The 27798-nt window shown below is 51.8% G+C and overlaps 11 protein-coding genes across 11 annotated transcripts; 3 read left to right on the forward strand and 8 right to left on the reverse strand.

The window, feature by feature from the left end:
• Nucleotides 1–815: 815 nt before the first annotated feature.
• Nucleotides 816–2450, reverse strand: BDV17DRAFT_264560 (SNARE domain- containing protein). The gene is made up of 4 exons (XM_073758035.1): nt 2256–2450; nt 1997–2188; nt 1811–1904; nt 816–1731 (listed from the first exon to the last, which is right to left on the reverse strand). The coding sequence occupies exons 1-4, from the start codon at nt 2264–2266 to the stop codon at nt 1528–1530; spliced, it is 501 nt and encodes a 166-aa protein (XP_073615087.1). The 5' UTR covers nt 2267–2450; the 3' UTR covers nt 816–1527.
• Nucleotides 2451–2582: 132 nt separating this feature from the next.
• On the reverse strand, nt 2583–3409 carry BDV17DRAFT_264562 (histone H2A.Z-specific chaperone CHZ1). Its single transcript, XM_073758036.1, has 3 exons — nt 3066–3409; nt 2998–3007; nt 2583–2936 (listed from the first exon to the last, which is right to left on the reverse strand). The coding sequence occupies exons 1-3, from the start codon at nt 3219–3221 to the stop codon at nt 2752–2754; spliced, it is 351 nt and encodes a 116-aa protein (XP_073615088.1). The 5' UTR covers nt 3222–3409; the 3' UTR covers nt 2583–2751.
• Nucleotides 3410–4367: 958 nt separating this feature from the next.
• Nucleotides 4368–6821, forward strand: hsp70 (molecular chaperone Hsp70). Its single transcript, XM_073765454.1, has 2 exons — nt 4368–5283; nt 5415–6821. The coding sequence occupies exons 1-2, from the start codon at nt 4537–4539 to the stop codon at nt 6603–6605; spliced, it is 1938 nt and encodes a 645-aa protein (XP_073615089.1). The 5' UTR covers nt 4368–4536; the 3' UTR covers nt 6606–6821.
• Nucleotides 6822–7037: 216 nt separating this feature from the next.
• On the reverse strand, nt 7038–7406 carry BDV17DRAFT_291751 (uncharacterized protein; the record flags this gene model as incomplete). Its single annotated transcript, XM_073762193.1, has 2 exons — nt 7038–7248; nt 7384–7406. The coding sequence occupies 2 exons, from the start codon at nt 7404–7406 to the stop codon at nt 7038–7040; spliced, it is 234 nt and encodes a 77-aa protein (XP_073615090.1).
• A 257-nt stretch (nt 7407–7663) lies between these two features.
• BDV17DRAFT_264569 (putative mitochondrial GTP/GDP transporter Ggc1) lies at nt 7664–9353 on the reverse strand. The gene is made up of 6 exons (XM_073758037.1): nt 9061–9353; nt 8969–9006; nt 8860–8901; nt 8686–8799; nt 8322–8633; nt 7664–8273 (listed from the first exon to the last, which is right to left on the reverse strand). Exons 1-6 carry the CDS (start codon nt 9131–9133, stop codon nt 7938–7940), a joined length of 915 nt encoding a protein of 304 aa, XP_073615091.1. The 5' UTR covers nt 9134–9353; the 3' UTR covers nt 7664–7937.
• Nucleotides 9354–10786, reverse strand: BDV17DRAFT_264570 (autophagy-related protein 8). The gene is made up of 3 exons (XM_073758038.1): nt 10362–10786; nt 10009–10241; nt 9354–9954 (listed from the first exon to the last, which is right to left on the reverse strand). Exons 1-3 carry the CDS (start codon nt 10449–10451, stop codon nt 9921–9923), a joined length of 357 nt encoding a protein of 118 aa, XP_073615092.1. The 5' UTR covers nt 10452–10786; the 3' UTR covers nt 9354–9920.
• Nucleotides 10670–11213, reverse strand: BDV17DRAFT_264573 (uncharacterized protein). The gene is made up of 2 exons (XM_073758039.1): nt 10808–11213; nt 10670–10743 (listed from the first exon to the last, which is right to left on the reverse strand). The coding sequence occupies exons 1-2, from the start codon at nt 10978–10980 to the stop codon at nt 10683–10685; spliced, it is 234 nt and encodes a 77-aa protein (XP_073615093.1). The 5' UTR covers nt 10981–11213; the 3' UTR covers nt 10670–10682.
• On the forward strand, nt 11214–12872 carry hem13 (coproporphyrinogen oxidase). Its single transcript, XM_073758040.1, has 2 exons — nt 11214–11524; nt 11580–12872. The coding sequence occupies exons 1-2, from the start codon at nt 11312–11314 to the stop codon at nt 12690–12692; spliced, it is 1326 nt and encodes a 441-aa protein (XP_073615094.1). The 5' UTR covers nt 11214–11311; the 3' UTR covers nt 12693–12872.
• Nucleotides 12873–13273: 401 nt separating this feature from the next.
• Nucleotides 13274–14555, reverse strand: BDV17DRAFT_291755 (uncharacterized protein; the record flags this gene model as incomplete). Its single annotated transcript, XM_073762194.1, has 2 exons — nt 13274–14467; nt 14523–14555. 2 exons carry the CDS (start codon nt 14553–14555, stop codon nt 13274–13276), a joined length of 1227 nt encoding a protein of 408 aa, XP_073615095.1.
• Nucleotides 14556–16909: 2354 nt separating this feature from the next.
• On the reverse strand, nt 16910–17806 carry BDV17DRAFT_99512 (uncharacterized protein). Its single transcript, XM_073765455.1, has one exon. It carries the CDS (start codon nt 17525–17527, stop codon nt 17021–17023), a length of 507 nt encoding a protein of 168 aa, XP_073615096.1. The 5' UTR covers nt 17528–17806; the 3' UTR covers nt 16910–17020.
• Nucleotides 17807–19775: 1969 nt separating this feature from the next.
• Nucleotides 19776–27785, forward strand: BDV17DRAFT_264588 (glutamate synthase (NADH)). Its single transcript, XM_073758041.1, has 6 exons — nt 19776–20392; nt 20459–20499; nt 20560–23904; nt 24082–24107; nt 24472–24747; nt 24803–27785. The coding sequence occupies exons 1-6, from the start codon at nt 20217–20219 to the stop codon at nt 27320–27322; spliced, it is 6384 nt and encodes a 2127-aa protein (XP_073615097.1). The 5' UTR covers nt 19776–20216; the 3' UTR covers nt 27323–27785.
• Nucleotides 27786–27798: the final 13 nt, after the last annotated feature.

The raw sequence follows: 27798 nt of genomic DNA on the forward strand, positions 1-27798 counted from the left end.
ACTTTTACTTCCCCTTCTTTCGGAATGCCTTTCGCCATGCAAGAGCCGGCCGCTGCCTCCAAATCTCCCCTCACTGCTCCCATTTGAGCTTTCCAGCGATGGTGAAGTGAGCCTGATCGGAAGAGACACACCGTCATCTTCTTTATCTTCCCCTGAGGTCTCATATGCCTCGTCAGAGGCGGCTTCCGAGTTCGATGATGGTCAACCCACCCCTAGCGGGAGTAGCACGGCGTCTTCCCGATCTTCCTCGAGCTCTCGATCCAGTCCTGGATTCTATTTTAGAGCCACACTACATGATGGCTTCAACCTAAATCTACAATTCATAAACGGCAAAACATCGCTAACCGTGTCCTCCAATAGTACATCCACCAACAAAACCAACAAATCAAGGTCCTGCGAGAGCGGATCAGCGAACTTGAGAAAACAGCGGAAGAAGCCGACGCCACTGATATTGAAGAGCGAAGTGGCAGCAAGGAACGCGAGGTAAGCTACCTCCAGCTGATTTCACTGGCTTCATCCATGCTTTAGTGGCTGTTCAAAGCCTCGCGAATCTTCTCAGCTCATCATGACTAACAAACAACACCCCACAGCTCGAACTCCAAAAAATAATCGATAATCTTACCCGAGAAATCGCCCTCGTGAGCTCATCCTGGTACGATCTCCAAGGCAAAGTCTCAAGCACCAACAACATCCCCACATCGCGGTACCGCCACGGCGCTGCCGGGCAGATAGACGCCCAGAAGGGCTGGCTTGCTCGACAACGAAGCGCGGTCGCTGGTCGATAATTCATTCTATTTTCTGTCCCTCTAGTCTTGTTGTGTAATTGTGTGATATACATACATACCCCTTCTGTCAACTTCGTATTAGCGGGGCAATGTTGTCGTTTGTCTTGTTCAGTACATAGGTCGTTTGATATAGAAGTATATACATATTAGTACGAAAGGAAACCAATATGGATCTCACTTCCCGTCCTTACTTTCAGCTTTTGATTTAGGCTGAATGGCTATCTAGTTGACGAGTATGTCCAGTGCACGTACGATAAGCCATCATGCTCCCTAGTCCTCCCTGCACCGGCAAACGCACCATAATTGCTCTTTAGTTGCTATATCAACGTTGTTGTCCAGGCTCCCTAAATGAGCAAGGTTAGTGAAGGAGATGCTAAGGAGAGACGTCGCTAATGTTGCATGCAAAAGGACAGCAAAGTTGGACTACATAGTGCGAAGAGAACAGCATCTGATACTCGTATAGATAGGTAGAAAAAGCGCAAAGAACTAAATATGACGATTTTCCCTTCCGTCTAGCAAGATTACGTACAGTACATATATCATTCGTCTCCGAAAACAAAGTAGTCAGGTCAGATCAGCCATAAACTGTCCAAAAAGACGAACAAACTCCGGATATGCGTGGCCTCATGAAGCAATGTAGAGAGATTATTAGTAGGACAAGGTATGTGAGGGTGTTTCGGACCATCAGGGGAAAGCACAAGCGAATCCTCAGCGCAGTCAAGGCAGGTAAAAGACAACGGCATCAAGTGATCCAAACATAGAAGAAAAGAAGGAAGACAAGGGCAAAGAACCCAACCCAAACCTTCCACCCGACACCCGTTCGCTCTGCCATACGCAGCATGCGATTCATATTCCCCCGGATGCGGGTCCGGGTATTCTCAAACGAATCGTTCAGATCTGAGATGTGAGTCGTGTCGCGGATTTCGTCTCCGATGGCGATTGTGAGCTAGCCAGGCACGTATCGTATCAGTATCGCTCCTTCCTAGGGATAGCAGAGCGTCGCGCCGCATGGTGCTGAAACTCACATCCTTAAGCATCTTGACCTTTGCCGTAATTCCCTCGACCTCTTCCTCGTTCTGGGACTCAAGGTGGGAAAGGACAGCGTCTGAGTAGTGGCCCCTATTGAAATGTCCAGGGTTAGCATTTGTTTAGTTCCGGTTGATATTGTGTGTATGTTTAGGTGACGGCATTCGTGACATGAGGGTACGTACTTCGAATTCGGCGTCGCGCTCTTATACCCAGCACTGCCGTTTGCATCCATCGGGCCTCCGGCGCCTGGATACCCCCCGTACCCATATCCACCGACACTACCCGGGGACCTGCTCGCGGGTCTGGAATCGCCATTATAGGAGTCGAAGAGGGAGGAGCGCGGGTCTCGTCGGTGGAGGTCGGAGCGGGGAAACCTGGTAATTTGTTAGATTCGATTCCGAAAAACAGGCGACGTTGAATGTAGAAGAATGAGTATAGTACCGTGAAGCCATAGCGGAGGTATGTGGTGCGGAGAAAGGAGGTAGATAAGAGTGCTCTCAATATGGGGTATGGTTGCTGGTCAGTCAGGTCTAGTGCGTACACATAGTGGCGGGAGATAGTAAGTGCCCTGAAATCAATAGCGATTCACTATCTAGCCATGAATAAGGATTCTCGACTTTGTTGTCTGCTTGCGGCGAGTAATTGTTCGAGAACACGGTGGCTGCCGCATGGGTGTTTACGCCGCGCCGGAGGGAGCACGTGAGAGGTGGACGGCGAATATCTACAAACCATAGAGAGATAACTACATTTGAGAGCAGATATGGTTGCTATGCAAATATGCAATCATTCATGTCGTCCAATCTCGTGGGTGTACCACGGTATTAGATACTGAGATCTTAAATAAATATCAAAGCCCCCAATTACCCTGCGCCTGTTTTGATTCCGAGTATCGCCCCGCCCAATATTGTTTCTTGGTGTCGTTAGATATGTGGATGAATCAGTTCGTCTTGTTGGTTGGCTCGTATTCCTCATCGTCCTCATCGTCCTCGTCCATTTCATCCTGGCCAATCTTCTCGGCGGCCTCCTGGTAGTCAATGTTCCTGCCGCGAGTGCGGCGTCCACCCGAGATGATGTTATCGGTAGAGACAGGTTCGAGGTTGTCATTCTCTTCGTCATCGTCGTCTGTAATTGTAATTAATTGTCAGGTTAGTCTTGGATAATCGTGAGGATTGGATGAATTTACCTTCAGGGATCTGAATGAGGAATCGTGTTAGTAGCTGAAGTAGCGGAGTAGTAGCGGAGAACACTTACAGGCTCAGCGTCGCTCTCGTCGCTCTCCTCTTCCTCGTCCATGCTGACGTCCATTGGGTCTTCGACGGCCTTGCCCTTGCCCTTCTCGTAAGCAGCGGCGTCAGGAGCGTTGGCAGCAGGGTCATTGCCCTGGAAAGTGGCCTGGTTGTCACCCATTGCGGCGGGGTGTTTTGGTTTGAAGTAGAAAAGAGTGGAGGGAGAGGAGAAGGATGTAGAGAGGATTGCGAGACCTGGAACAAGAAGAGCGGTGGGGGTCCAGGGTTTAGACTTCTGAAAGTTTAGATATCTAGAAGAAGCTGGGGAGATCGCAGGTTCAATTATTATTACTGTTGTTGCAAGGGAGACCCGACACTGACCCTCGAAGCGGTTGTTGTTGCTGATTGGCTGCGAGGAGTCGTCGATCAGGCGCCCCCGTGACAGCGCTTGCCCTTGATCATAACAAACACCAGTCCTCTACGAAAGAGTTAATCTGACTTCCAGAGCAGATTACACCTATTGACTATCTACTGAATTTATGGAAATACGATGGTCTATGGTAGCACGACGGGAAAATGTTTGCAGCGGAGGTTGAGCTCGGGCAGAAAGAGCTGAAGCCCGATCGCATAGCAATATGCACCGCAGACAGTCAAGGATGTGTGGTAATAGACTCCTTCATCCACGAGTAGCATGAGTTCTCAAAGGTGAATTGATGAGCGAAGATGGCCACGTCACGCATCATGAGGCTATTATCGAGGCTCAAAGGGATGTTCTGCCTGACTCATAGCGACATAGTAAAAGAGTTGGTCAGTCGAGTGTAATGGGCAACGTCTTCCTGTGCCTTGGGCAAATCCAGACCAGTGGCGAGTTAGACAGTGACCAGGCCCAGTTGCTTGGGAGACAGAAGCCACAGGCAAGATCTTTCACAAAGAACGAAAAAGCGGAAATCTTCTCTTACGTCATCAAACCCCCGCCAACGCCGCGATGGGTCCAGCTTCTTTTTGCCATCGGCCCATCGCCTCTGTCAAAGCGTCATCATGATCGGGGCTTTGGCCATGAACTCTCCAGCAGTTGCAGGAGTACTGTGGTCGAGACTGTTCAAGAAGATACAAGCAGGTACTGGCTGAAACAGACTGCCATTGAGCAGGGAATGTAGGATACCAATCAGAGGGGCCAGGGCGAGAGCTCCGGGCTGAGCGGTACCCCGTAGAAGAGAGTCGAACCCGATGGATGCCCATCGAAGCCGTCGCTTGCTAGAAGCTTCGCTGGAGTAGAACACACCGCCCACAAGTATATCAGTCTTGCTCTTCGCACAATTTTCTCCTCTCGTCTTTTCACATTCAATCACTTCCTTTTCTCTCACGAACTCATCAGAGACTTCCTTTTAATACCCCTTTCGTCTCTTTTCCTCCCCGCGTCTCCTGTACATCAGTACTCTCACGAATTTTTTTGACCCCTCCTTTACGAACCCCTCCTTTTCACATACACAGACATCATGGCCCCCGCTGTTGGTATCGATCTTGGAACCACCTACTCCTGTGTGGGTGTCTTCCGCGATGACCGCATCGACATCATTGCCAACGACCAGGGTAACCGCACTACCCCCTCGTTCGTTGCTTTCACCGACACCGAGCGTCTCATCGGTGATGCCGCCAAGAACCAGGTCGCCATGAACCCTCACAACACCGTCTTCGATGCTAAGCGTCTGATCGGTCGTCGTTTTGGCGATGCTGAGGTCCAGGCTGATATGAAGCACTGGCCCTTCAAGATCGTCGACAAGGCCGGCAAGCCCGTCATCGAGGTTGACTTCAAGGGTGAGACCAAGCAGTTCACTCCTGAGGAAATCTCCTCCATGGTCCTCACCAAGATGCGTGAGACCGCTGAGGCTTTCCTCGGTGGCACCGTCAACAACGCTGTCGTCACTGTCCCCGCCTACTTCAACGACTCCCAGCGTCAGGCCACCAAGGACGCCGGTCTCATTGCCGGTCTGAACGTCCTCCGTATCATCAACGAGCCTACCGCTGCTGCCATCGCCTACGGTCTCGACAAGAAGGTTGAGGGCGAGCGTAACGTCCTCATCTTCGATCTTGGTGGTGGTACATTCGATGTCAGTCTGCTCACCATCGAAGAAGGAATTTTCGAAGTCAAGGCTACTGCTGGTGACACTCACCTTGGTGGTGAGGACTTTGACAACCGACTTGTCAACCACTTTGTAAACGACTTCAAGAGAAAGAACAAGAAGGTTAGTAACACCCTCAAGCTCCTGCTGCGACTCATACTCGTCCTTCTCGGCGGATGAGTTTTGGCCCATGGTCCATTGGCCATGGTTGAAACCCTACTTTACAGAGCCACGTGCTAACATTGATATTACAGGACCTGTCCACCAACGCCCGTGCTCTCCGTCGTCTCCGCACTGCTTGCGAGCGTGCCAAGCGCACCCTTTCTTCTGCTGCTCAGACCTCCATTGAGATTGACTCTCTCTTTGAGGGTATTGACTTCTACACCTCCATCACCCGTGCCCGTTTCGAGGAACTCTGCCAGGACCTCTTCCGCTCCACCATGGAGCCCGTTGAGCGTGTCCTCCGTGACGCCAAGATCGATAAGTCTTCCGTTCACGAGATCGTCCTCGTCGGTGGTTCCACCCGTATCCCCAAGATCCAGCGTCTTGTTACCGACTACTTCAACAAGGAGCCCAACAAGTCCATCAACCCCGATGAGGCTGTTGCCTACGGTGCTGCCGTCCAGGCTGCTATCCTGTCTGGTGACACTTCTTCCAAGTCCACCAACGAGATCCTTCTGCTCGATGTTGCCCCTCTGTCCGTCGGTATCGAGACCGCTGGTGGTGTCATGACTGCCCTTGTCAAGCGTAACACCACCATTCCCACCAAGAAGTCCGAGACCTTCTCCACCTACTCCGACAACCAGCCCGGTGTGTTGATTCAGGTCTACGAGGGTGAGCGTGCCCGTACCAAGGACAACAACCTCCTCGGAAAGTTCGAGCTTACCGGTATCCCCCCTGCTCCCCGTGGTGTTCCCCAGATTGAGGTCACCTTCGACCTTGACGCCAACGGTATCATGAACGTCTCTGCTATCGAGAAGGGTACTGGAAAGACCAACAAGATCACCATCACCAACGACAAGGGCCGTCTCTCCAAGGAGGACATTGAGCGCATGCTTGCTGATGCCGAGAAGTACAAGGCCGAGGATGAGGCCGAGGCTGCCCGTATTCAGGCCAAGAACGGTCTCGAGTCCTACGCCTACTCCCTCAAGAACACCATCGGTGAGGGCCAGCTCCAGATCAACGACGATGACAAGAAGAAGGTCTCCGACAAGGTCGACGAGGTCATCAGCTGGCTCGACAACAACCAGACCGCCGAGAAGGACGAGTACGAGTCCCAGCAGAAGGAGCTTGAGGGTGTTGCCAACCCCATCATCTCCGCTGCCTACGCTGCTGCTGGTGGTGCTGCTCCTGGTGGTGCTCCTCCTGGTGCTGGTGCCGCTCCCGGCGGTGGCGCTGGCTTCCGCAACGACGGTGTCGTTGAGGAAAACGACGACCTTGACTAAATGCTTTGAAAGTATTCGGTTCGGTTTAATAGGCGTCTAATATCTTTTCTTTCTCCGGCTTCTTTGTCTTAACTTTATGCGTTTTTCCTATGTTACGAATTATGGGGATTTCTTTGCACATGACAGCATAGATTCTAGTTTTTATGATGACTGCAATTGGGAGGGAAAAGTTCCGGTACCAATGAATGAAGATTTTTCAAATTCAACTTGATCCTCTACTTGTAGATTTATGAAGCGTCTCTTAACTGTTTAAGACCATCCTAAAACGTAGTCATACACAACAGCTACTCAGACATCACACATTTTAAACAACCCATCCCCTCAATACATACCACTTCCACAATAACAGCTGCAGTTCAAATCACACATCAACGCAAACCAGACCTCAACCCCAAACAAAACCAAGCTCAAGCCCATCACTTCACTTCCCAATCACGCACCATCCAACCCCGTCATACTCGTCCCCTTCACCTCATCAAACTCCCCATTCCACCACCTCCCCAACCGATTCCCACCCAGGGAAAGAACAGACCCGAATCCAATCTTCGACGCAGTGTCGGGGTGCTTTTCCTTCTCCTCGCGCCTGATTCGCACCAGAGCTGCTGCTGTGCCCATTGCCAGGGCGAAGGCTGGGTCGAGGGTTCTGGGGTTGTTAAATTCCTGAATGGGTTGAACTGGATAGGTGAAAAGGTTGATGGATAGATGAGGGATGGGGCACGAAAGGTGGGAAAGCGAAGGGGAGAGTCAAGAGGGGAGTAGTCTGAATATGAAAACTTACTTTGATATCAGGTAGATGGGCATTGTATATGTCTGATGAGACCCTGTGGTTTGGGGTTTGGTAATGGGGAATCAAGGTAACTTGCAGAAGAGCCGCAGGGGTGGACTTGAACTAAATCGGGAAATTTGGTATGTTGAGACTTGACTTATGTTTCTGGCCTGCTATCGAGGTACAGCTGCAGTGTACTTCGTACTCCGTATGGGAAAGTGGTCAATAACTAGATAGTCGGCGATAACATCATTTTCATAAAGTTGTATGTCACGTGACTATGAGTCGACTGCGGAGTTCATGCAAGATAAAGCTGTAAAGGCGATGAACCTTGAATGTAATTGATAACCAAAGACGGCTTTATATAGTTATTAAGAGGAGTGATTGTTTTAATATCCCAAGACTCGCCGACCGGGAGGTAATACTATCGTCTATCAAATACAAGAAAATAAGGCTCTATCGTAGCACACATCCAGCCCGTAATAAAACAAAACGACAAGAAAACGTGCTATTAAACTCCGTATATCATATATCGATACCCCATTTCCTTCAATCAGTTGCTATATCTATACGACCGTGCCAAAGGCGGGAATCAACGTCTGAGCCAGCCAGAAGCTGAAAACGAGCTTGGGTCCAGTCATGAGCAGCTTGGGCGTGAGACCCTTGAAGAAGGATGTGGGGCCCTCGTGCTTCATCATTTTGGAGATGATGCGGAAACCGGACTCGGGGTTCTCGAAGTTGCGGTTCTGGATGCGGGTCTTGATCACGTCGAGGGGAGCGGAGACGACGAGGGAGGCACTGGCACCGCAGACGGAGGCGACGAAGTTCTGAGACCATGAGGCTTTGTTGTAGTCCTGAAGAGCGTAGATGTATTCCTTGGCGAAGGCGGATCCGCCGAAGAGCTGTCATCGTTAGCTTGGAATTGAAAATATAGCAAGCAGGGGACATACAGCGAATGATCCAGGGGCGTTGCGAGCCGCAGTCCAGCCGGCGCCACGGTAAAGTCCCATACCCTCATCCTGGATGATCTTAACGAGGCCACGGCCGCGGAAAGCCTCGGGGTTTGTTTGACGCTTGATCTTCAGAACGTCGAGAGGAAGCAGAACGATTTCACCGATACCAATCAAACTTCCAGCAGTGGCGTGCATGATGGCCTTTCCGGTACCCTTTCCGAAAGCATTGTCAAAGTCGTTGCCGTGGTGCTTGGCAAGGTAGTCGCGAGCGAAAGGCTGACCACCGTACTTGTAGATACGTTGAAGGACCTGCGGTATTTGTGAGTCAATGAATTTCGCAACTGGCTTTTCCCGTGCCAACCTTGTAACCAGCCGCGTAACCGAGACCGGGGAAAAGAGACGTAAACTTGCGGCCAACGGTGGCGTCGGCGTACTCCTTGAAGACGACTTTGTTGAAGGCGCTGGCAGACGTAATCTAGCACACGATCGTGTCAGTCAACTGACCCGATTAACCGAACGGAGCTGCGGAGCTTACTCTGGTCTGGTTGCTCATCAAACGCTTCGCCGTGGTATCAACCTTGAAGCTAAATTAGCATAATGAAGGTGTATATGAAGCGAAATTGCCTGGGATCAAATTTTCGTACAGGGTGGAAGACAAGGAGCTCCGCAATACCAGCGGATCCTGATACTGTTAGTCATGGCGCCATCGCATACACCTACCAGAAGGCGCAAATACCTGAACCAAGGAGACGAGCAGTCGCGGACTCCTTCTTGACATCCCCAGAAGCGGCACCGTGAGCAGGAGACATTGTAATTATTTTGTTTTATCGGTCGTATGACTCGAGTTTTAATTTTTTCCGGAGAAAGATGGACAAGCAAAAGATATTAGAAGGAAATAAAATCACTCAAGAAGAGAAAAATCCACAGTCTGAAACCAGAAAAGCAGAATCGTTGTCAATAAAGGGGAAAAGAACAAGCACAAGCCGAACGAAAGAGAAGAGTTCACGAGAGCCAGGAGCGAGATCGCAGTCCCGACGGCACTTTTTTCTGCGCCGAATCGGAAAGCTTTTGGAGGTCCAGCCGCGCTAGTCCCGTTCGGTCCCAATAATTCGGCCGGGGCATGCTCGCCGCTCGGAAGCTTCGCTGAGATAATCAACTGTCATATTTGGGCCAGCCACGAACTATAGGCCCGGAACTACGGACTCGAAATCCGGAGTGAAATCACTCGGAACTATACATCGTGGAAATGGAAGCACAGTTCCGCCGTTAAAAAGTCCATTCTAGTGACGGGCTGGATGGTCAAGCCGTGCAGGTCAAACTAGGATTACAGGACGGTCCAGAGCAAGCGCAACATGGAAAAAGATCGCATCAAACGTTCCCATTTAGTCGTCACAATACCGGAAAACACATTCCCAAAAAGACCATATAGAAATCAGAAACTCCTGGAAAAACGCCTGCGCACAAGGGAGCACCGCGAGTTCTAACTGCCTCGTCCCTGGCAGATCGAGCTCATCATCGAAAGCCAAGCACGATCTTGCAAAACAATGTTTTGACGGTGCGGGCGATTAAGAGAGATATTACAGCGGTGGCCTAAGTTTAGCAGTCGCCGAATGTGTTCTCACCAGAATATCTAGCAAACGGTTAGCCCGCCGGCAGGTAGAATTAGCGGGCTCCGGGAACGTACGTGATGTATAAGAAGCCGTCTTCATCCTTGTGCTCTTCGTAGATGCTGCTCATCAGAGCGGCCGTTGGGGGCAGGACCTCATCGACGAAGATGAAGATCGCCTTCTCGGGCGACAGCTTGATGCGCTTGCGAATGACGTAGACGAACTGGCCGACGGTAAGGTCCGCAGGCACTAAGTACTTCTTCTTGTCGATAGTCGCGATATCTGACTTCTCGACCTTCTCGCAGATCACCTGTGAATATGTAGCAGGTTAGCATCTTGAACAGGCGGTGAGCAGGACTACAGGCTCCTTTATGATAATAACACAAAGAGTCAAGGTGCTTTGTTAGAAAAGAGACAAAATGAATCATACTGGAATACGGTCGGCATATTTAGCTCGAATACGCTCGGCTTCAGCCTTGCGCTTCTCGTAGGGGTGCTCGTCCTTGAACTTGGAACGCATGGTGAGATAGAGGGTGGAACGTGGATAGACGGACTCGAAGTTTGTAGAATCAAAAAGGAAGCTGTAGGAGCAACGTAGATGGATAGAGATAGCTGGGGAGACTAAGAGGTTGATGAAGACGAGATGGAGGTAGGAAGGAGGGATGGATGACTGGAGGAGAGAGATGTAGGCGACAAGCCCCGCGTCATGTTACTAAGAGAGTAAGGACCGCTGATAGATAAGGCTGCGGAATCACGGGGATCTGAGGCGGTGAGGACCCACACGTGAGTCACGGTCATGTGCCACCAGCGGTCAGATGAAGGCCTTCAAGTCAGTCTGGCGCTCAAATGAGTCCAAGAAGGTACTCATGTATTCACAAGATGGTGATGAACCGCCTCAGTAACCAGTATCTGGTGATTCTTGCTGATGTGGACCTGTCCACTTGAAGTCCCGGTGCTACGGCTTGAGCCTCCACTTGATCCGCGGCTAGAGGAGCAGTCCAGACTGCAGTCACCAGAAGTACACAGACCCGTACCTTGCAGTCATCCATTTTTGACAGCGAATGGTCGGAGACAAGGGGTCCATCCTTGAGCCTGAGTCATTCCTAAGCCTCATTCCGCAGGTCATACTCGATCCTCTCTAAGCGTTTCCATGTGGTATTACTCTTCACGTGCAAACACATCAAACATGACGTGACAAACAATGCAAACCGCTGATGGGCTGCTCCTGTGCTTCGAGGTGGTCCCATACACTCAGTTGATCCAGCGCAACTTTTCGGCCATCGCGTTAACGACCTGAGGTGGCCCCATTGTAAGGAGCAAGCGAAGGAGGACCGCCTGACATCTTGGCGAACCAGTCAATTCTTCATATATTGCGCAAAGATGGCTCTCCCTCGAGTATATAGTATGCCTCTTCGCAGGTCACTCAGCCAGATTCCAGCTCGAGCTTGTCGCAAACCACACAGCCTCCAGGGGACATTCCGCAGGTTCTACAGCGAACAAAAGCAACCTCAGAAGCCGGAATTCACGGTTTGGCGACCTTATCTTCGACTGGCTTTCGGTGTCCCGTTTATTGGAGCTCTGATTTACTCCATGGTACTACTCCAACCCGTGTCAATTACCTGAAGTCTAGCTAAAACTATATGCTTAGATGACCGAAGAAGTGACGGAACTCGACTCTCCGTCGATTGTTGAGATCGATGAGACCCTGAAGAAACAAGCTGCCGTCAGCGAAACCTCGCCAATGCGGCTGCGCATGGAAAAGTTGATCAAAGACCACCAACAGAAGATTGTGGAAGAGCTCAGCCGGATAGATGGAAAGCAATTCAAAGCAGACACCTGGACGCGGCCTAATGGAGGAGGAGGTATTTCCTGCGTTCTACAAGATGGAAATGTCTTCGAAAAAGCCGGAGTCAACGTATCTATCGTCTACGGAGAGCTGCCCCGCCCAGCCATCGAGAAGATGCGCGCAGACCACAAGTCCTTCGTCGGCGCCGACGTAGACTCTCTAAGCTTCTTTGCCGCCGGGCTATCTCTCGTCCTACACCCTCACAACCCCATGGCCCCGACTGTCCACCTGAACTACCGCTACTTCGAGACCTCAGACCCCAAGGACCCCATTAACGGCGACAAGAACTGGTGGTTCGGCGGCGGCACGGATCTCACCCCCTCCTACCTCTTCCCCGAAGACGCCAAACACTTCCACCAAACCATCAAAGATGCCTGCGACCGCCACGACGCAACCTACTATCCCAAGTTCAAAGAGTGGTGCGACAAATACTTCTACATCCCGCACCGCCGCGAATGCCGCGGCGTAGGCGGCATCTTCTTCGACGACCTCGACGCCAACTTCCTAGAAAGCACCTCCCACTCCTCCCAGAACCCTCAAGAAACCCTCTTCTCCTTCGTCTCCGACGGCCTCGCCTCCTTCCTCCCCTCATACGTCCCCATCATCGAACGCCGGAAGGACATGCCCTTCACCCCCGCCCAGAAGGAATGGCAACAACTCCGCCGTGGCCGCTACGTCGAATTCAATCTCGTCTATGACCGTGGCACGAGCTTTGGACTGCGAACGCCCAGTGCCCGCGTCGAGAGTATCCTCATGAGTCTCCCCCGCACCGCGTCATGGGCGTATATGGATCCCATCTCGGGGACGCGGACCGAGGGACATGGTGAGGATGAGGAGAGTCTAGCTGATGATAAGACGAAGGAAAAGGAGAAGGAGTTGTTGGATGTTTTGAAGCACCCCCGGCAGTGGGTTTAGACTAAAATAGAGTCTGGTGGCTGGGTGATATTCGAGCACGAAAATTTTATGTACCATATAGCACACAATGTATATCATGCTTGCTTAGTTCAATGTATAACATATCTTATTAAGGTTCCGCTACTTGATGCGCTTATTGCTCAGCATGCTGGCATCTTTGATGTCTTCTAATCTCGGGTCCGGTATACCTAAGATATATATAGATAATCTATACTATCTGTACATCGAAGTTGACATCAATAGCAACTGAACACCCAAAAACCAAGCTATGTGTAGTCAAAGCTAGTTAATCAACATGTTTTATTGGTACTATACCTAAAACTCATGGTACAAATATAAAACTCCATTCCATGCAGGCCCCAACCCGAAACACCATCCAACCACCCATGGCTAATTACATCAAACGCCTAGCCTGACGTACATCGTAGCTAAACAAATATCGATAAGAATAACACCGCAGTGTCCCATCAAGCAGAGTCGAGAGTAGCCCACGAAACCAGGATCAATCGACCGGTGTGTGTCGCAGTAGATATATATGGGTATGGATACTGCAAATAAACGGCAATAAAGGGAGAGTAAACCTAGCTAAACTCAAGACTGTCCCTCGGCATCTGCGTGCGCCCGCGCCGTCTCGGGAACCGCCCGAATACGCTGGTGTTTCCTGAGCTTCGTCGGCTTGTCTGACTCGCCATTGAAGCGCGGAGATCGCGGCCATGGTCTCGGTCCCGGTACTGATCATGTTCCTGGTCGAGCTCATCGACAAGCATGCTCGTGCTCAGGGTGCTTGAGTCAAAGGAGAAGGCGTCGGCTCCACCACTCCAACGCTGAAGAAAGCGACGCTGCGCTTCTGTTTCTCGGCCGCGATGTGCGGATGTGGGTGGTGGTGGGAGGCCGCGCGCGCTGCTACGGCTCGCTGTGCTGGTGCGGAAGGGGTGCGCCGCGAAGCTGACTTCGTCTTCTTCGTCGTCAAATTCGGCATCTGTGTCTGTATGTTGCCATTCTTCCTCCTCTTCTGCACCGGCTTCAGGAATGTCGTCGTCCAGGTCACGTTCCTGCTCTTCGTCCTGTTCCAGCTCGCTCATCTCATCCACGCCTTCGTCGGCGCTGGGGATCTCGTCGTCCAAGTCAGGCTGGTTATCGAACTCGTCTTCATCTTCATCGTCGTCGCCGTAGTCCGGAAATGCTTCGGGTACATCATCGTCCAGATCCCGTTCCATGTACCCTTCCTCATCAACGCCTTCATCCTCCTCCAATCCCTCCTCGCCATCCTCGACAAGCCCATCCTCCCCCTCCTCATCCTCTTCATCCCCATCTGCGTCCGGAATATCCGCATCCAAATCCCTCTCCATCCCCGTCTCCTCGTCCATCCCCTCCTCACCCTCTCCACCCCCCGCAGCGGCAGCAGCGGCGGCAGCAGCAGCAGCAAACTCCGCATCCGCAGCAGCCATAGCCTCCTCCCGTTCTGCCTCTTCCTCCTTCATCCCCAGCATTGTCTTCGGACACCCAGCCGGCTTGATCCATGAACAACCGAACGACGCGATGTTGTTTTTGCGCGCGCGCAGTGCCCGTTCCTCCAGTATCAGCGTAGCCAGTGTATCGCCTGTGCTAGTGAGCGTTGTTGGTCCGGCATGTGTTGAGGTCCCGCCGGCACGGTATTGGGCTGTGCCATGGCGGCGGGCAGCTTGGGAGTGGCTTGCGGTGACGGAGGCTGAGGATGAGGGGGGTTCGTTGGAGTGTGAGATGCTTGCTCGCGGAGAGAACCAAAGGTCGTGCGACTTGTATCATTAGTGTTGGTTCTGCTGAGGGGAAATGGGGTGAAGATGCACCTACATCGCGCGGTGTGAAGAGTGGGAGGGAGAGCATCTCGTCAGCTCAAGCTTCCAAGCAAGCCCAGCGTATAAACAGGATAGCCCTAGACAGTAGACCGTGCTTCTCTAAGTCCAGCTCGATGCGTATACCCCGTTCTAGTCCGAGCAGGTTTGCATTGACTGGCTCGAAGATTCCAGGCCCAAACCAGACAGCAGCCGAAACACTTCCTCGAACCGCGAACAACCCCAGGTGGATTTCCGAGAAATAATTCAGACAAGCAAACGAATGAGATATTTTCTGAGATACAGACCGCAGTTCATTAACTATTTCCAGCAGGGAGTTCAGCGAAGGTGCGTTGTTGTCGTGAGGGGAGAAAAACAAAGATCCGCCGGGAATTAAGTTTGGTTAAGCTCGCCCGCAGCAACGCGGGGAAGGACCCTAACCAGCTACATTCCATTACTATAGAGTATAGGCCAAGTACAGACTATGCACCTCGGGGTCGACTCTTAGAGAAATAAGTCTGAGATTCTTCTCAATTGCTAGATAGTGTAGTTCGAATTCGATGGATGTTTACGGACTACCGTTGGTGTACTTTAGACTGTGGTTACTGCTGACTCCAATGCACTTGCTTACCTACTCCAAATAGTGGAGGAACAACTATATCAGGAGTGCTCCATTGGCTTCTGCGGCTGTGAATATTCGGCATGAGTTCGAATAACAGGGCCTCTCGAGGGCCTACCTGGGACTGTCTTTCCTGAAAAGGAAGACCTTTGCACAGCGTCGCTACAACTCGACGGTTCAACTCACCGGTTAACGTAGACATGAATTCCATACCTGGTCCATAGGCCTGCGCTGCATCTTGCCTTCTTCAGCTTTGGTCAGATTGCTCGTTGGTCTGAGTTTGAATGTGTCTCTCAAAGTACGGACAGCGAATGAAAAAAAGGAACTGACCAAATACTCTGTAGGCGCGTGTGTTCGTGCCGGTTTTGGAGGCCGCATGCAGCTAGATGAAACTAGCGTCTAGCAGGGTTTAGTTAGCTGCTGCGTTTCGCAGCGATTGAATCCTGTGCATGCTCCGTAGTAGGGGATCCTCTGCATGGAATTTTCCTGCTTGCTGGGGATGGACTCGTCAGTCTCCGATGGAATGGGTCTGGAATCTAGGCGTCAGTGACAAGCGAAGTGCAAATGAATATTTGGTCGAGACTTGGGCAGAATCAATAAAACCAACACGGGCTGCTCCGCTAGATTCGCGAAGATGCAGATTGGGTGACAGCTCATACTGCCAGATTAGGGTATGCTCCTAGCTCTCGAGTCTGTATAGGCCGGAGGCGAACGATGCCTACCTGCGTTGTGTCCGTAGTATGTTTCTTACATTTGGCTAGACGACTCGTTCATTTCCACCTTGAGCAACAGGTAGCACTCCATCATTGCAGGAACGAGACCCGTAAATAATCTGATGGTTATCATGATACCGAATAATGGTCCTCGTCTTAGTGGTATTCGGCACTGGTGGTGGACATGGCGGGCGTATTTCCTGCTGAAAACGAAGTGAAATCCCGGTAATCGGCCGACTGCCCAGCTTCCGAGTTTTCCCGAGTGTCGCAGCTTTCCACTCCACCAGGAGTAGCCGCAGTCGGTGAACCTAAAGGGGTCAAGACCAAAAGGGAGTTATCGGGTGAATCCGGAACCTCCGAGGTATTGGCACTTCCGCCCAGTCAGGTGATGATGACCTTGCAGATTGTCCGACCCGAACTGAACGCCGCTCTGAATTTCGCCGTGATGTTTTGATCTGTTGTTGTCGTAAAAGGCTAATAGTAGCTTCACTTTTAAGCCGTGCTGGGTTTCATGATGTTCTGCAGTTTGTTTTTGGAGTCGCCCAATCACGAGGAATGAAGCTGATGCTCGGCCATGGTCTCACGGTGTCATGTATAGTTCATCGCGGCGTACCCTCCGGTATTCATGCCAATGAAGCATGCAAAATACAGAGTTCAGTAGGAAGCAGTTCGAACTTGTGCTGCCTGCTTGACGCATGGTTGTCCGCTATTTCCAGGCGAGAAAGGTCTCGTCTTCTCCAAGTTGAGTCCTTCGTGGTCAAAAGCAAGGGCGCTTTCGGTGACCGTAGCAGTGTACTCCGTGGAGTAGTAACCGTGGGTATGGGGTAGCAGCCGCAAAATCCAATCAGACTGGAGGCATTTGACAAAGCAATGGAAGATCCATAATTCTGCTGCAGATGTGCTGTTCCAAGCAGCGAGAGAGCGTCCAGTAGAACGATGAGAATTCGCCAGCCAGCATGGGGGAATTGGGGATGATTTGCTTTATGTATTTGAATTATCATCACTTTTCCAGTTGCTTATCAGCAACGCCCAGGGTTAGGTTCAAGCCGAGCAGGCGAGCCCCCGTATCCGTAACAACTCGTTGTTTCCGTAAGTTACAGTATCCGGGGGCTTACTTTTGAGACCGCCCATTGGTCGGGACCAGCCGCGTCGGAAACTTGATTCTCCGGGGATTCTCGAGGTAAGTCAGTCAACAGCGGTATTCCGTTGAGTCTTAAAGAACAATGAGTTGTAAGAGCATCCAATTAGTAGTAGTTGACTCTCTAGACGCAGAGCATGGAAAGAGCTGTCAGCAAGTAAATGCATCCTGTCATTTCGAGTCGAATTTTGAGGAGGGTCGAGTCGCGAGCCTGGGATAGATGCGTCAATGGACGGGTGGTGCTGGGGAAGCTCCCACGAGCCTATCAGCATGATACCCGGATGGCAAGGTGCGGCTCGGGGCCCCGATTTCGGCGGAGCAAAGAGGGAAAGGCTGACTGTGCAACGGCGTTTGGAGTCGGATTGGAGGTAAGGAGGTGGGGAGGAGTGGTCGGATGTTGGTCTCTTGGAGAGCACAAGGAGGGAGGAGTTCCGGTCTGAAAAGGGGCTAGCGCTGACTTGGCCGTTGTCGGAAGTTGGCGGGACATGTGAGCGCCTCAACGTTGTACCGCTCCGTGCCAGTAATTGACCAATCCGACCCAGCCAAAAATACATATGCTGATCAATCTGTGTATGCGCTAGTACGGCCAACGATCGCCCGACGGCATGCACCTGGGCGTGGGATTACTGGGGTATGCAGTCCTTTTTTTGCAGCTTACTAGGGGAAATCGTGGACTTTTCCGGAGGGTCTTGTGCAGAGGTGCTCTGAGCGCGCTCTCTGCCCAATGCGCCTTTGATGACTCATGCCACCAGCTCTTCGCTTAGAGCAGTAGAGCTTCTTAGGGGCCGCGTATGCAGTAGTTCTTTTCTGCGTTGTGTTGGCCGCGGAAGAAGGGGAAGACCTTGAGAAAATTTGTCGTCCGAGATGATTGCTAGCAACAAGTTGACTTTTGGACATGGTGTCAACTATCCCATTGCTTCTCCGAGAAGACCCGAATATTGGACAGCTAGTCAGTTTGACGGAGTATCCCGTACTTTTCACGGTGTACACTGTTGCGTTGTGTTTACGCTTGGCACCACTTGACTCCTTGCTCGTTCCAGCGCATGCTGTAAGCCAAGAGCGATCGTTCGATATATTTACCATGATTCCTTTTCTTCAGCATCATGCCCTCAGATGGATGTGATCAGACGTCAGGCCTTCGGCATTGGGATCTTCTGGAGAGAACATTGGCCATGTGCACACCCAAATCCAGTGCAGGCTGACCAACTGTCTGGGACCAAAAGTGGGATAAGCACTATATCCTTGCACTGCTCCACTCTGTTAGTGTCCAATCATCCATTCAGCCGGGTCTTTTGATCTCGTTTAGGGCGGGGCAGGAATCAAAAAGAAAGCAACAAGCATAAAGGAAAGTTTGGCAAACAACACTAAGGTTGTTTACTATACTTTAGCGGTTACCATAGCTGGTACCTTCTCTTTGAATGGTTTTTGAGACAGGCTTCAGAGACAGAAGAGAACGTAATCAGTTTGAAGGCAGGACGAGGATGAATCCTTGAAGTGGCAAACCCATGCTAGTACCTGGGCTCTGAGTCACTGCTCGCATGGCTTAATGAGCAGATGAACGGCTGTCGCTCTCAAGGATTAATATCCGATTAAACGGCATGATTCGCACCTGGGCGCATCAAAGTGTACAACGGAACCCCAGAACGTTGTGACTAAATCTCATGGATAGTGGACGGTCGCCAATCATGATGATCAGAGTGTCATACCATCTGTTGATCTTGCGAACTAATTTTTGTTTCCCCTCTGACCTTGACTTTCCCCCGCGCCCCCCTTCTTCGCTTCTTCTACTGATTCCTTCTGATTTCCGTGGTCGGCGAATGGCTGAACCAAGGGGTTGCAGGTTTAAGGTTGCCTGGTTCATGGAGAAAAGAAGCCAGAATATCGGGTGTTAACGGGGCCGTCTTCACCGAAAAGGTCCTTGACTCAGCTGGACAAGCATGCGTAACTGATGAGTCCACTCAACTATTTTCTAGACTATGCACTGAAGCATGCCACAAACTAGAAATTATTCAGAGATGACTCCGAGTCCTGGCAACAGGCAAATGCCGAGACTTCAGTGTAAAATAAGTGGAAATACAAATACCAGCTTCTTGCTCCTAGCGTAGGCTTTCTTTTTGCTTTTCCGGCCCCACTAGCTTGGATCTTGACGTAGGAGAAACCTAATCTTCTTGGTTAAAAGGTTGAAAAGCGTTTGTCCTGATTGGCTGTTACTGTCTTATCTCTGACCTGCTCCCCAGGCTTTGGAGCGCGTCCTCGGCTCCTTCAACCTGCCGCATGCACTGTCGCAAACTGCTGGAATGAGCAACAAGCTTGGCGAGCATACGTGGGAGATGCCTTTGTATTTTCTGTACCATGTTGAAGATGATTTTGCTCATCTCAGCGTAGAAAATGCTTTAACAAGCAATATCCTTCCCGGACGTGTTACATGTGAAATTGAACTCAAGTTCCTGATCCCAGAGTACTGTCCGTAGCGTTGTGGCGGATGTTTTCGAGCCAGGAGCGGAAGCCGCCGAAAACGCTCTGTTGTCCCAATTACTATAGGTTTAGTCGGCTTCAACTTGCATGAGATGAAAGAGTGTCAGTTTCTTTATGCAATGCATGCTGTTTTTCTTCTGCCCTTAAGTACGTACTACTGTCCTCCGGAGTCGGCAGGTGGTCTAAGCAAACGACAATTCGCCACGGTGGAAATGCCTTGTCGTCGATCTCCACCACTGTATTTTTGCCTAATTAGTCCTCCGTAGACTACAGCCATCCATGGTGGGCTGTCCAGCCTGTCCCCCCCCTCCCTCCCCAGCCCGTGATCTCATGAAGAGCTCCCTCCTCCGACTGCTGTACGGCACCACGCCCCGACATACAATACAATACCCGTATCGGAGACTGGCCAATTCCCCGGACCTCTGCCTCCCGTGCTCCTCCCTCCCGGCGCCCGCCCAGTCACTTTTTTTTTTTTACTACGCAGTGCCCCCTCCCCCTCACAACCCTCTTATTTCTGGCTCTCCCCCTCATCTTCTTCCCCTTCTTCCCTTCTTCTCTCACTTTATCTCATCATCCCCGGAGCAAAACGTTGGGCAAACCACCACTGCAATTGTCTCCGCCCACGCTCCGCCATTGACAACATATCTATTATCTATACATCACGACTTCTGCCCCGCCCACCCATAACAGCGGCGGCCGACCCCAACACACCACACATCATTCCCCCGGTTTCTGTCATTCCATTCTCTGTCGGCCACCGGCGGAAGAATGGGTCTGAACTTGGAGGAAATCTATGGCCAAACACTAGTTGAGGAGCAGAGCCTGACTGAATATTCGGAGTACCAGCCTAAGAAGGGTTATGGCTGGGCTAACACTCTGCCCGAGCGGCAAGGTCTTTACGACCCAGAATATGAAAAGGATGCTTGCGGTGTAGGCTTTGCTGCGTAAGTTGCGATCAAACTGCAGGAATTGCTATTGAAAGGACGTCTTCTAACGGTGCTCTTGTACAGCAACATCAAAGGCAAGGCTAGCCACAAGATTGTTAGCGATGGTGAGTTCCCGAGTACCAAAAAGTCGAAAAAGACGTATACTCATGAGATATCTTCTCCAGCCCGGAATCTACTTTGTAACATGACGCACAGAGGTGCCGTCGGTTCGGATGCACGAGATGGTGACGGTGCCGGTGTAATGACCAGTATCCCCCACAAGTTCTTCATCAAAAACTTTGCTCGCGAGGTCGGAGTGGATCTCCCTCCCCTTGGCCAGTATGCCGTCGGTAACCTCTTCTTCAAGCCTGACGAAGAGTCACTGAAGGAGTCCATCAAACAATTCGAGGAGATCGCCACAACGCTAGGACTGCGGGTGCTAGGGTGGCGTGAGGTTCCTCGTGATTCCACAATCCTGGGCCCTGCAGCTCTGTCTCGGGAGCCTACAATCCTGCAGCCCTTCGTAGTGCTGAAATCCGCCTACGGAGAGGGAAACAAGCCCGAGATCACTGATCCAGAGCAGTTTGACGCGAGGACATTCGAGCTTCAGCTGTACGTTCTTCGGAAGCGTGCTACGCACATCATTGGCCTTGCCAACTGGTTCTACCTGTGCTCTCTTAGCAACCGCAACATTGTGTACAAGGGTCAGCTAGCCCCTATCCAGGTGTACCAATACTACCATGACTTGGTCAACGTTGACTATGAGGGCCACTTTGCTCTTGTCCACTCTCGTTTCTCTACCAACACATTCCCCTCTTGGGACCGTGCACAGCCTCTGCGATGGGCAGCTCACAACGGTGAGATCAACACCCTCCGAGGAAACAAGAACTGGATGCGCGCGCGCGAGGGTCTGCTGAAGTCCGAGATCTTCGGCGATGAGCTCGAGTCTCTGCTCCCCATTGTTGAAGATGGTGGTTCCGACTCTGCCGCTTTTGACAACGTTCTCGAATTGCTGATGATCAACGGCGTTCTCTCTCTTCCTGAAGCTGTCATGATCATGATCCCCGAGGCGTGGCAGGACAACCCAGCCATGGACCCGGCTAAGGCCTCATTCTACGAATGGGCTGCTTGCCAGATCGAGCCATGGGACGGCCCTGCTCTCTTCACTTTCTCCGATGGACGCTACTGTGGTGCGAACTTGGACCGTAACGGTCTGCGTCCTTGCCGTTTCTACGTGACCGACGACGACCGCATCATTTGCGCCTCTGAAGTTGGTGCTGTTGATATTGACCAGGAGCGCGTCATCCAGAAGGGTCGCCTGCAGCCCGGAAAGATGCTTCTCGTTGACACGGTTGCTGGTCGCATCATTGATGACTCCGAGCTCAAGTACACTGTCTCCCACCGCCAGGATTTCAGCGGTTGGTTGAACAAGGAGCTCGTCAAACTGCCTGCCGTTACCGAGAAACTGGTTGAGCAGAACGTGGACATCCGCCATGAGCTTGACAACAGCACTATTCAGAATGATCCCCGCCTCAAGGCTTTTGGATACTCCTTCGAGCAAGTCACTCTTCTCCTCGGTCCTATGGGTGCCGATTCCAAGGAAGCTCTCGGCTCCATGGGTAACGACGCTCCTCTCGCCTGCATTGCTAAAGCTCCTCGTCTCTTGTACGAATACTTCCGTCAGCTCTTCGCCCAGGTTACCAACCCCCCTATCGACCCTATTCGTGAAGCGGTTGTCATGTCTCTGGAATGCTACGTTGGTCCTCAGGGAAACCTGCTGGCAATGGACCCATCGCAGTGCCGCCGCATGCTTCTTCCTTCCCCTATCTTGACTATCCCAGAGTTTAATGCTCTCAAGAACGTGAACACCGTCCACAAGGACTGGACCGTGAGCCTTATCGACATCACCTTCGAGAAAAAGAAGGGTGTTCCTGGATACATCGAAACTCTCGACCGCATTTGCGATGCTGCCATCGAGGCTATTCAAAGAGGAGACAAGGTTCTTGTTCTTACCGACCGCGCCACTTCCGCCGACAGAGTCCCAGTGTCTGCCCTCCTGGCCACTGGTCTCGTCCACCACCACTTAGTCCGCAACAAGTGGCGATCTCTTGCTGCTTTGATCGTTGAGACTGCCGAAGCTCGTGAAGTTCACCACATGTGCGTCCTTGTCGGTTACGGTGCCGACGGTATCAATCCTTACCTCGCCATGGAGTGCATTCTCAAGATGAACCGCGAGAACCTAATCCGCAAGGAACTCTCTGATGAGAAGGTCATTGAGAACTACAAGGCTTCCTGCGACGGTGGTATCCTGAAGGTCATGAGCAAGATGGGTATCTCTACTCTGGCATCATACAAGGGCGCTCAGATCTTCGAAGCCCTCGGTATTGATGACAGCGTCATTGACCGCTGCTTCGCTGGTACTGCCAGCCGTATTCGTGGTATGACCTTCGAGCTGATCGCTCAAGATGCATTCGCTATCCACGAGCGCGGCTACCCATCTCGCTCTATCGTTGATATCCCTGGTCTTACCGAGACGGGTGAATACCACTGGCGTGATGGTGGCGAAGATCACATCAACGACCCTGTCAGCATCGCCAACGTTCAGGACGCAGTGCGCACGAAGAACGACAAGTCCTACGAGGCATACGCCAAGGCTGCACACGAGCAGATCAAGAACTGCACTCTCCGTGGTATGCTCGAGTTCGACTTTGAGCAGCGAACGCCCATTCCAATCGATCAGGTTGAGCCTTGGACTGAGATTGTCCGCCGATTCGTTACCGGTGCCATGTCTTACGGATCCATCTCCATGGAATCCCACTCCACTTTGGCCGTTGCCATGAACCGTCTTGGTGGAAAGTCCAACACCGGTGAAGGTGGTGAGGACCCAGAGCGCAGCAAGAGGATGGAGAATGGAGACACCATGCGTTCTTCCATCAAACAAATTGCTTCTGGCCGCTTCGGTGTCACATCTCACTACCTCGCCGATGCCGATGAGCTGCAGATCAAGATGGCCCAGGGTGCTAAGCCTGGTGAGGGTGGTGAACTTCCTGGCCACAAGGTCGTTGGCCCCATTGCTCACACCCGTTACTCCACCCCTGGTGTCGGTCTCATCTCGCCACCTCCTCACCACGACATTTACTCTATTGAGGATCTGAAGCAGCTCATTTACGATCTAAAATGCTCCAACCCCCGCGCTCGTGTTTCCGTCAAGCTCGTCTCCGAGGTTGGTGTCGGTATCGTCGCTTCTGGTGTTGCCAAAGCCAAGGCCGACCACATTCTGATCTCTGGTCACGACGGTGGTACCGGTGCGTCTCGCTGGACTGGTATCAAGTATGCTGGTCTTCCTTGGGAATTAGGTCTCGCAGAGACTCACCAGACCCTTGTCCTTAACGACCTCCGTGGCCGTGTCATTGTCCAGACTGACGGTCAGATCCGTACTGGTCGCGATGTTGCCGTTGCCTGTTTACTTGGTGCTGAAGAATTCGGTTTCGCTACGACCCCCTTGATTGCCATGGGTTGCGTCTTCATGCGTGAGTTAACCCCCTTTTCCTTTACCCCGTCTTTTTGCAATGTTCGACCATGGACGAATCCCTATGTCCTCGGGTCACATGATACCGAACCCTGCAGCCACACCTTGTTTGAATTGACCATGGCCCACGAGTGTTCCCCCTTTTCTTGCTACGTATATACTGACTAAACTTGCTTAGGGAAATGCCATCTCAATACCTGTCCGGCACGTGACCCCCTTTCCTTTATCTATGCTATTTTTGCTGTTATCTGCTTTGTTTTTGTTTTCAACGGATGTCGCAATCTTGAGACCCCCCACCCCCCAGTTCGTCAAAGCATTCATCTGGAGCAATTGCTCCAGATGACCAGCGACAGCGAGTTGTTTAGGGATATGATAACTTCAAGCCAAGGACCTCGTGAGCAACCTGCTCACCAGGTCCCTGGATAGATTGTTATCTGCTTCTTTGTTGTCGTTGACGGGCGTCGAGGTCTTTTGTTAACCCCCATTTGTATCTCGTTCATTCTGAGCACTGCTCAGAATTAATCAGGTTTTAAGTCCGCGTCGGGTTCTTTGCTAATACTGGTTTTAGGTTGGGATTGCTACCCAGGATCCCGAGCTTCGCAAGAAGTTCCAGGGTCAGCCTGAGCACGTTATCAACTTCTTCTACTACATTGCGAACGAGCTACGTGCTATCATGGCCAAGCTGGGCATCCGTACCATCAACGAGATGGTCGGTCGTGCTGAACTGCTCAAGACCCGTGACGACCTCAGCAACCCCAAGCAGGAGAACATCGACCTCTCTCTGATTCTTACTCCTGCCCACTCTCTTCGCCCTGGTGTAGCGACTTATAACGTAAGAAAACAGGTAAGTCATGAAATAAAAATAAGAAGTGTAGAGATTTAGTCACTAACTAAAGCAGGACCACCGCCTCCACACTCGCCTCGACAACAAGCTCATTGCCGAGTCTGAACTTGCTCTGGAGAAGGGTCTGCCTTGCCGTGTTGAGTGCGACATTGTCAACACCGACCGCGCTCTGGGTGCCACTCTCTCCTACCAGGTCAGCCGTCGTTATGGCGGAGAGGGTCTTCCTCAAGACACCATCCACTCGAACATCAAGGGTTCGGCTGGTCAGTCCTTTGGCGCTTACCTCGCTCCTGGTATTACTCTGGAGCTTGAGGGTGATGCCAACGATTATGTCGGCAAGGGTCTGTCTGGTGGTCGCCTCATCGTTTACCCCCCGCGCGGCGCCGCTTACAAGGCAGAGGAGAACGTCATCGTCGGTAACACCTGTTTGTACGGTGCCACTCGTGGTACTTGCTTCTTCCGTGGTGTCGCTGCTGAGCGCTTTGCTGTCCGTAACTCTGGCGCTACCGCGGTTGTTGAAGGTGTTGGTGACCACGGATGTGAGTACATGACCGGTGGTCGCGTGGTTGTCCTTGGTTCGACTGGTCGTAACTTTGCTGCTGGTATGTCCGGTGGTATTTCTTACATCCTCGACATGAATCAGGACTTCCTCTCCAAGGTCAACATGGAGATGGTTGAATGTTCCAGCCTTGAGGACCCCACTGAGATTGCCTTCCTCCGTGGATTGATCGAAGATCACCACCACTACACCGGATCCGAGTTGGCTGCTCGTATTCTTCTCGACTTCACCCGTGCTCTTCCTCACTTTGTCAAGGTTTTGCCTATTGACTACAAGCGTACCCTTGAGGAGGAAGCCGCCAAGGCCGCCGCCGCAAAGAAGGCCGAAATCACCATTCCTCAATTGCCCAGCACTCCCGCCGAGAAGGAGAAGCCCAAGGCTGAAGCCGATGGCAAGAAGGCGGAGCTTCTGGATATCGAAGACAGTGTCACCGATTCCAAGGTTGAGAAGAAGAGGACCGCTCTTATCCTTGACAAGACTCGTGGTTTCATGAAGTACAACCGCCGCAGCGAGAAGTACCGCAACCCAGCCACCCGTACTCGCGACTGGGCGGAACTTTCCAACCGCCTGACTGAGGATGAGCTCAAGTACCAGTCTGCTCGTTGCATGGACTGCGGTGTTCCATTCTGTCAGTCCGACACTGGTTGCCCAATTTCCAACATCATTCCCAAGTGGAACGAGCTTGTCTTCCAGAACCAGTGGCAGGATGCCCTCAACCGTCTGCTCATGACGAACAACTTCCCCGAGTTCACTGGCCGTGTCTGCCCTGCTCCTTGTGAGGGTGCCTGTGTCTTGGGTATCAACGAAGACCCTGTTGGTATCAAGTCCATCGAGTGTGCCATCATTGACCGTGGTTTCGAGATGGGCTGGATGGTTCCTCGTCCTCCTACTGTCCGCAGCGGCAAGACTGTTGCCATCATCGGATCCGGTCCCGCTGGTCTTGCAGCTGCCGATCAGCTCAACCGCGCCGGACACAGCGTGACGGTCTACGAGCGTGCCGACCGTATCGGTGGTCTGCTCATGTACGGTATTCCCAACATGAAGCTCGACAAGAAGGTTGTTCAGCGCCGTGTCGACCTGATGGCTGCGGAGGGTGTCAAATTCGTCACCAGCACTTCTATTGGCCCTGACAGCGAAGTCTCCCTGGAGTCGCTCCGCAAGACCAACGATGCTGTCATCCTTGCCACCGGTGCTACCGTCGCCCGTGACCTCAAGGTTCCTGGCCGCGAGCTCGACGGCATCCACTTTGCCATGCAGTTCCTGCACAAAAACACCAAGTCCCTCCTCGACTCTGAATTGGCCGACAATGCTTACATCTCCGCCAAGGACAAGCACGTCGTCGTCATTGGAGGTGGTGACACTGGTAACGACTGCATTGGTACTTCCGTTCGCCACGGTGCGAAGTCTGTTGTCAACTTCGAGTTGCTGCCTCAGCCTCCTCCTGAGCGTGCCCGTGACAATCCATGGCCCCAGTGGCCCCGTATCTACCGTGTTGACTACGGACACTCCGAAGTCAAGACCCACATGGGCAAGGACCCTCGTGAGTTCTGCATCATGTCCAAGGAGTTCGTCGATGACGGCAGTGGCCGCGTGAAGGGTATTAACACTGTCCGTGTTGAATGGACCAAGAGCGCCACTGGTGGATGGGACATGAAGACCGTCGAGGGTAGTGAGCAATTCTTCCCTGCTGACCTTGTCCTCCTCTCTATGGGTTTCCTTGGTCCAGAGGACCGTCTGTTGGGTGAGGAAATTGAGCGTGATGCCCGCAAGAACGTCAAGACCAACCCTGGCCACTACGCTACGAACGTCCCCGGCGTGTACGCTGCTGGTGACTGCCGCCGTGGGCAATCCCTCATCGTCTGGGGTATTAATGAAGGCCGCCAGTGCGCTCGTGAGGTCGACACCTTCCTCTCCGGCATCAGCTCCCAGCTCCCCGTGACCGGCGGTATCATCCGCCGTCCCGCCATTGATGCCGTCCGCCAGGCCACCGAGCAGACTGTGACAATTGCCGCATAACTTCGCCAAGCGAACAAATAGAATTTCAACACGCTGGGCAGGCTCCCGCGCGACAACAGGTCCGTTCTATGCCTCGTGATTTCAATGACGATGATCTATGAATTTACCATGTCGAACACGGAAAGGAAAAAAAACAAAGAAAAAAAAAGAAAACAAGTTTTGCTTCTGGATCAGCGGGATAAATGTTGGTTGGTGGGATTGTATTCTACTTCACAGGTACCTGCATGGGCATGGTTAGGGCCACGGGATTCTTTCGATTTACAAGCCTGATACATCTTGCCCCATGATTTCCTGTCAGTGATGAATTGCTTTTTCTATCTTTTGTTACGAAAAGGAGTTCATGCTTTTGGTTGGTTGCAGCGTCTTTCTCAAAATACGGCAAGGTGTTGGAGCGTGTGCAATCCTCGTCTACGTTTCGTTGTACATATTATTCAGAAATATAGCTCATATTCTCATATTTATATCGATGTTCTCAG

This window comes from Aspergillus undulatus (assembly GCF_047715775.1).
Source record: "Aspergillus undulatus strain CBS 261.88 unplaced genomic scaffold BDV17scaffold_27, whole genome shotgun sequence".
Lineage (NCBI taxonomy): Eukaryota > Fungi > Ascomycota > Eurotiomycetes > Eurotiales > Aspergillaceae > Aspergillus > Aspergillus undulatus.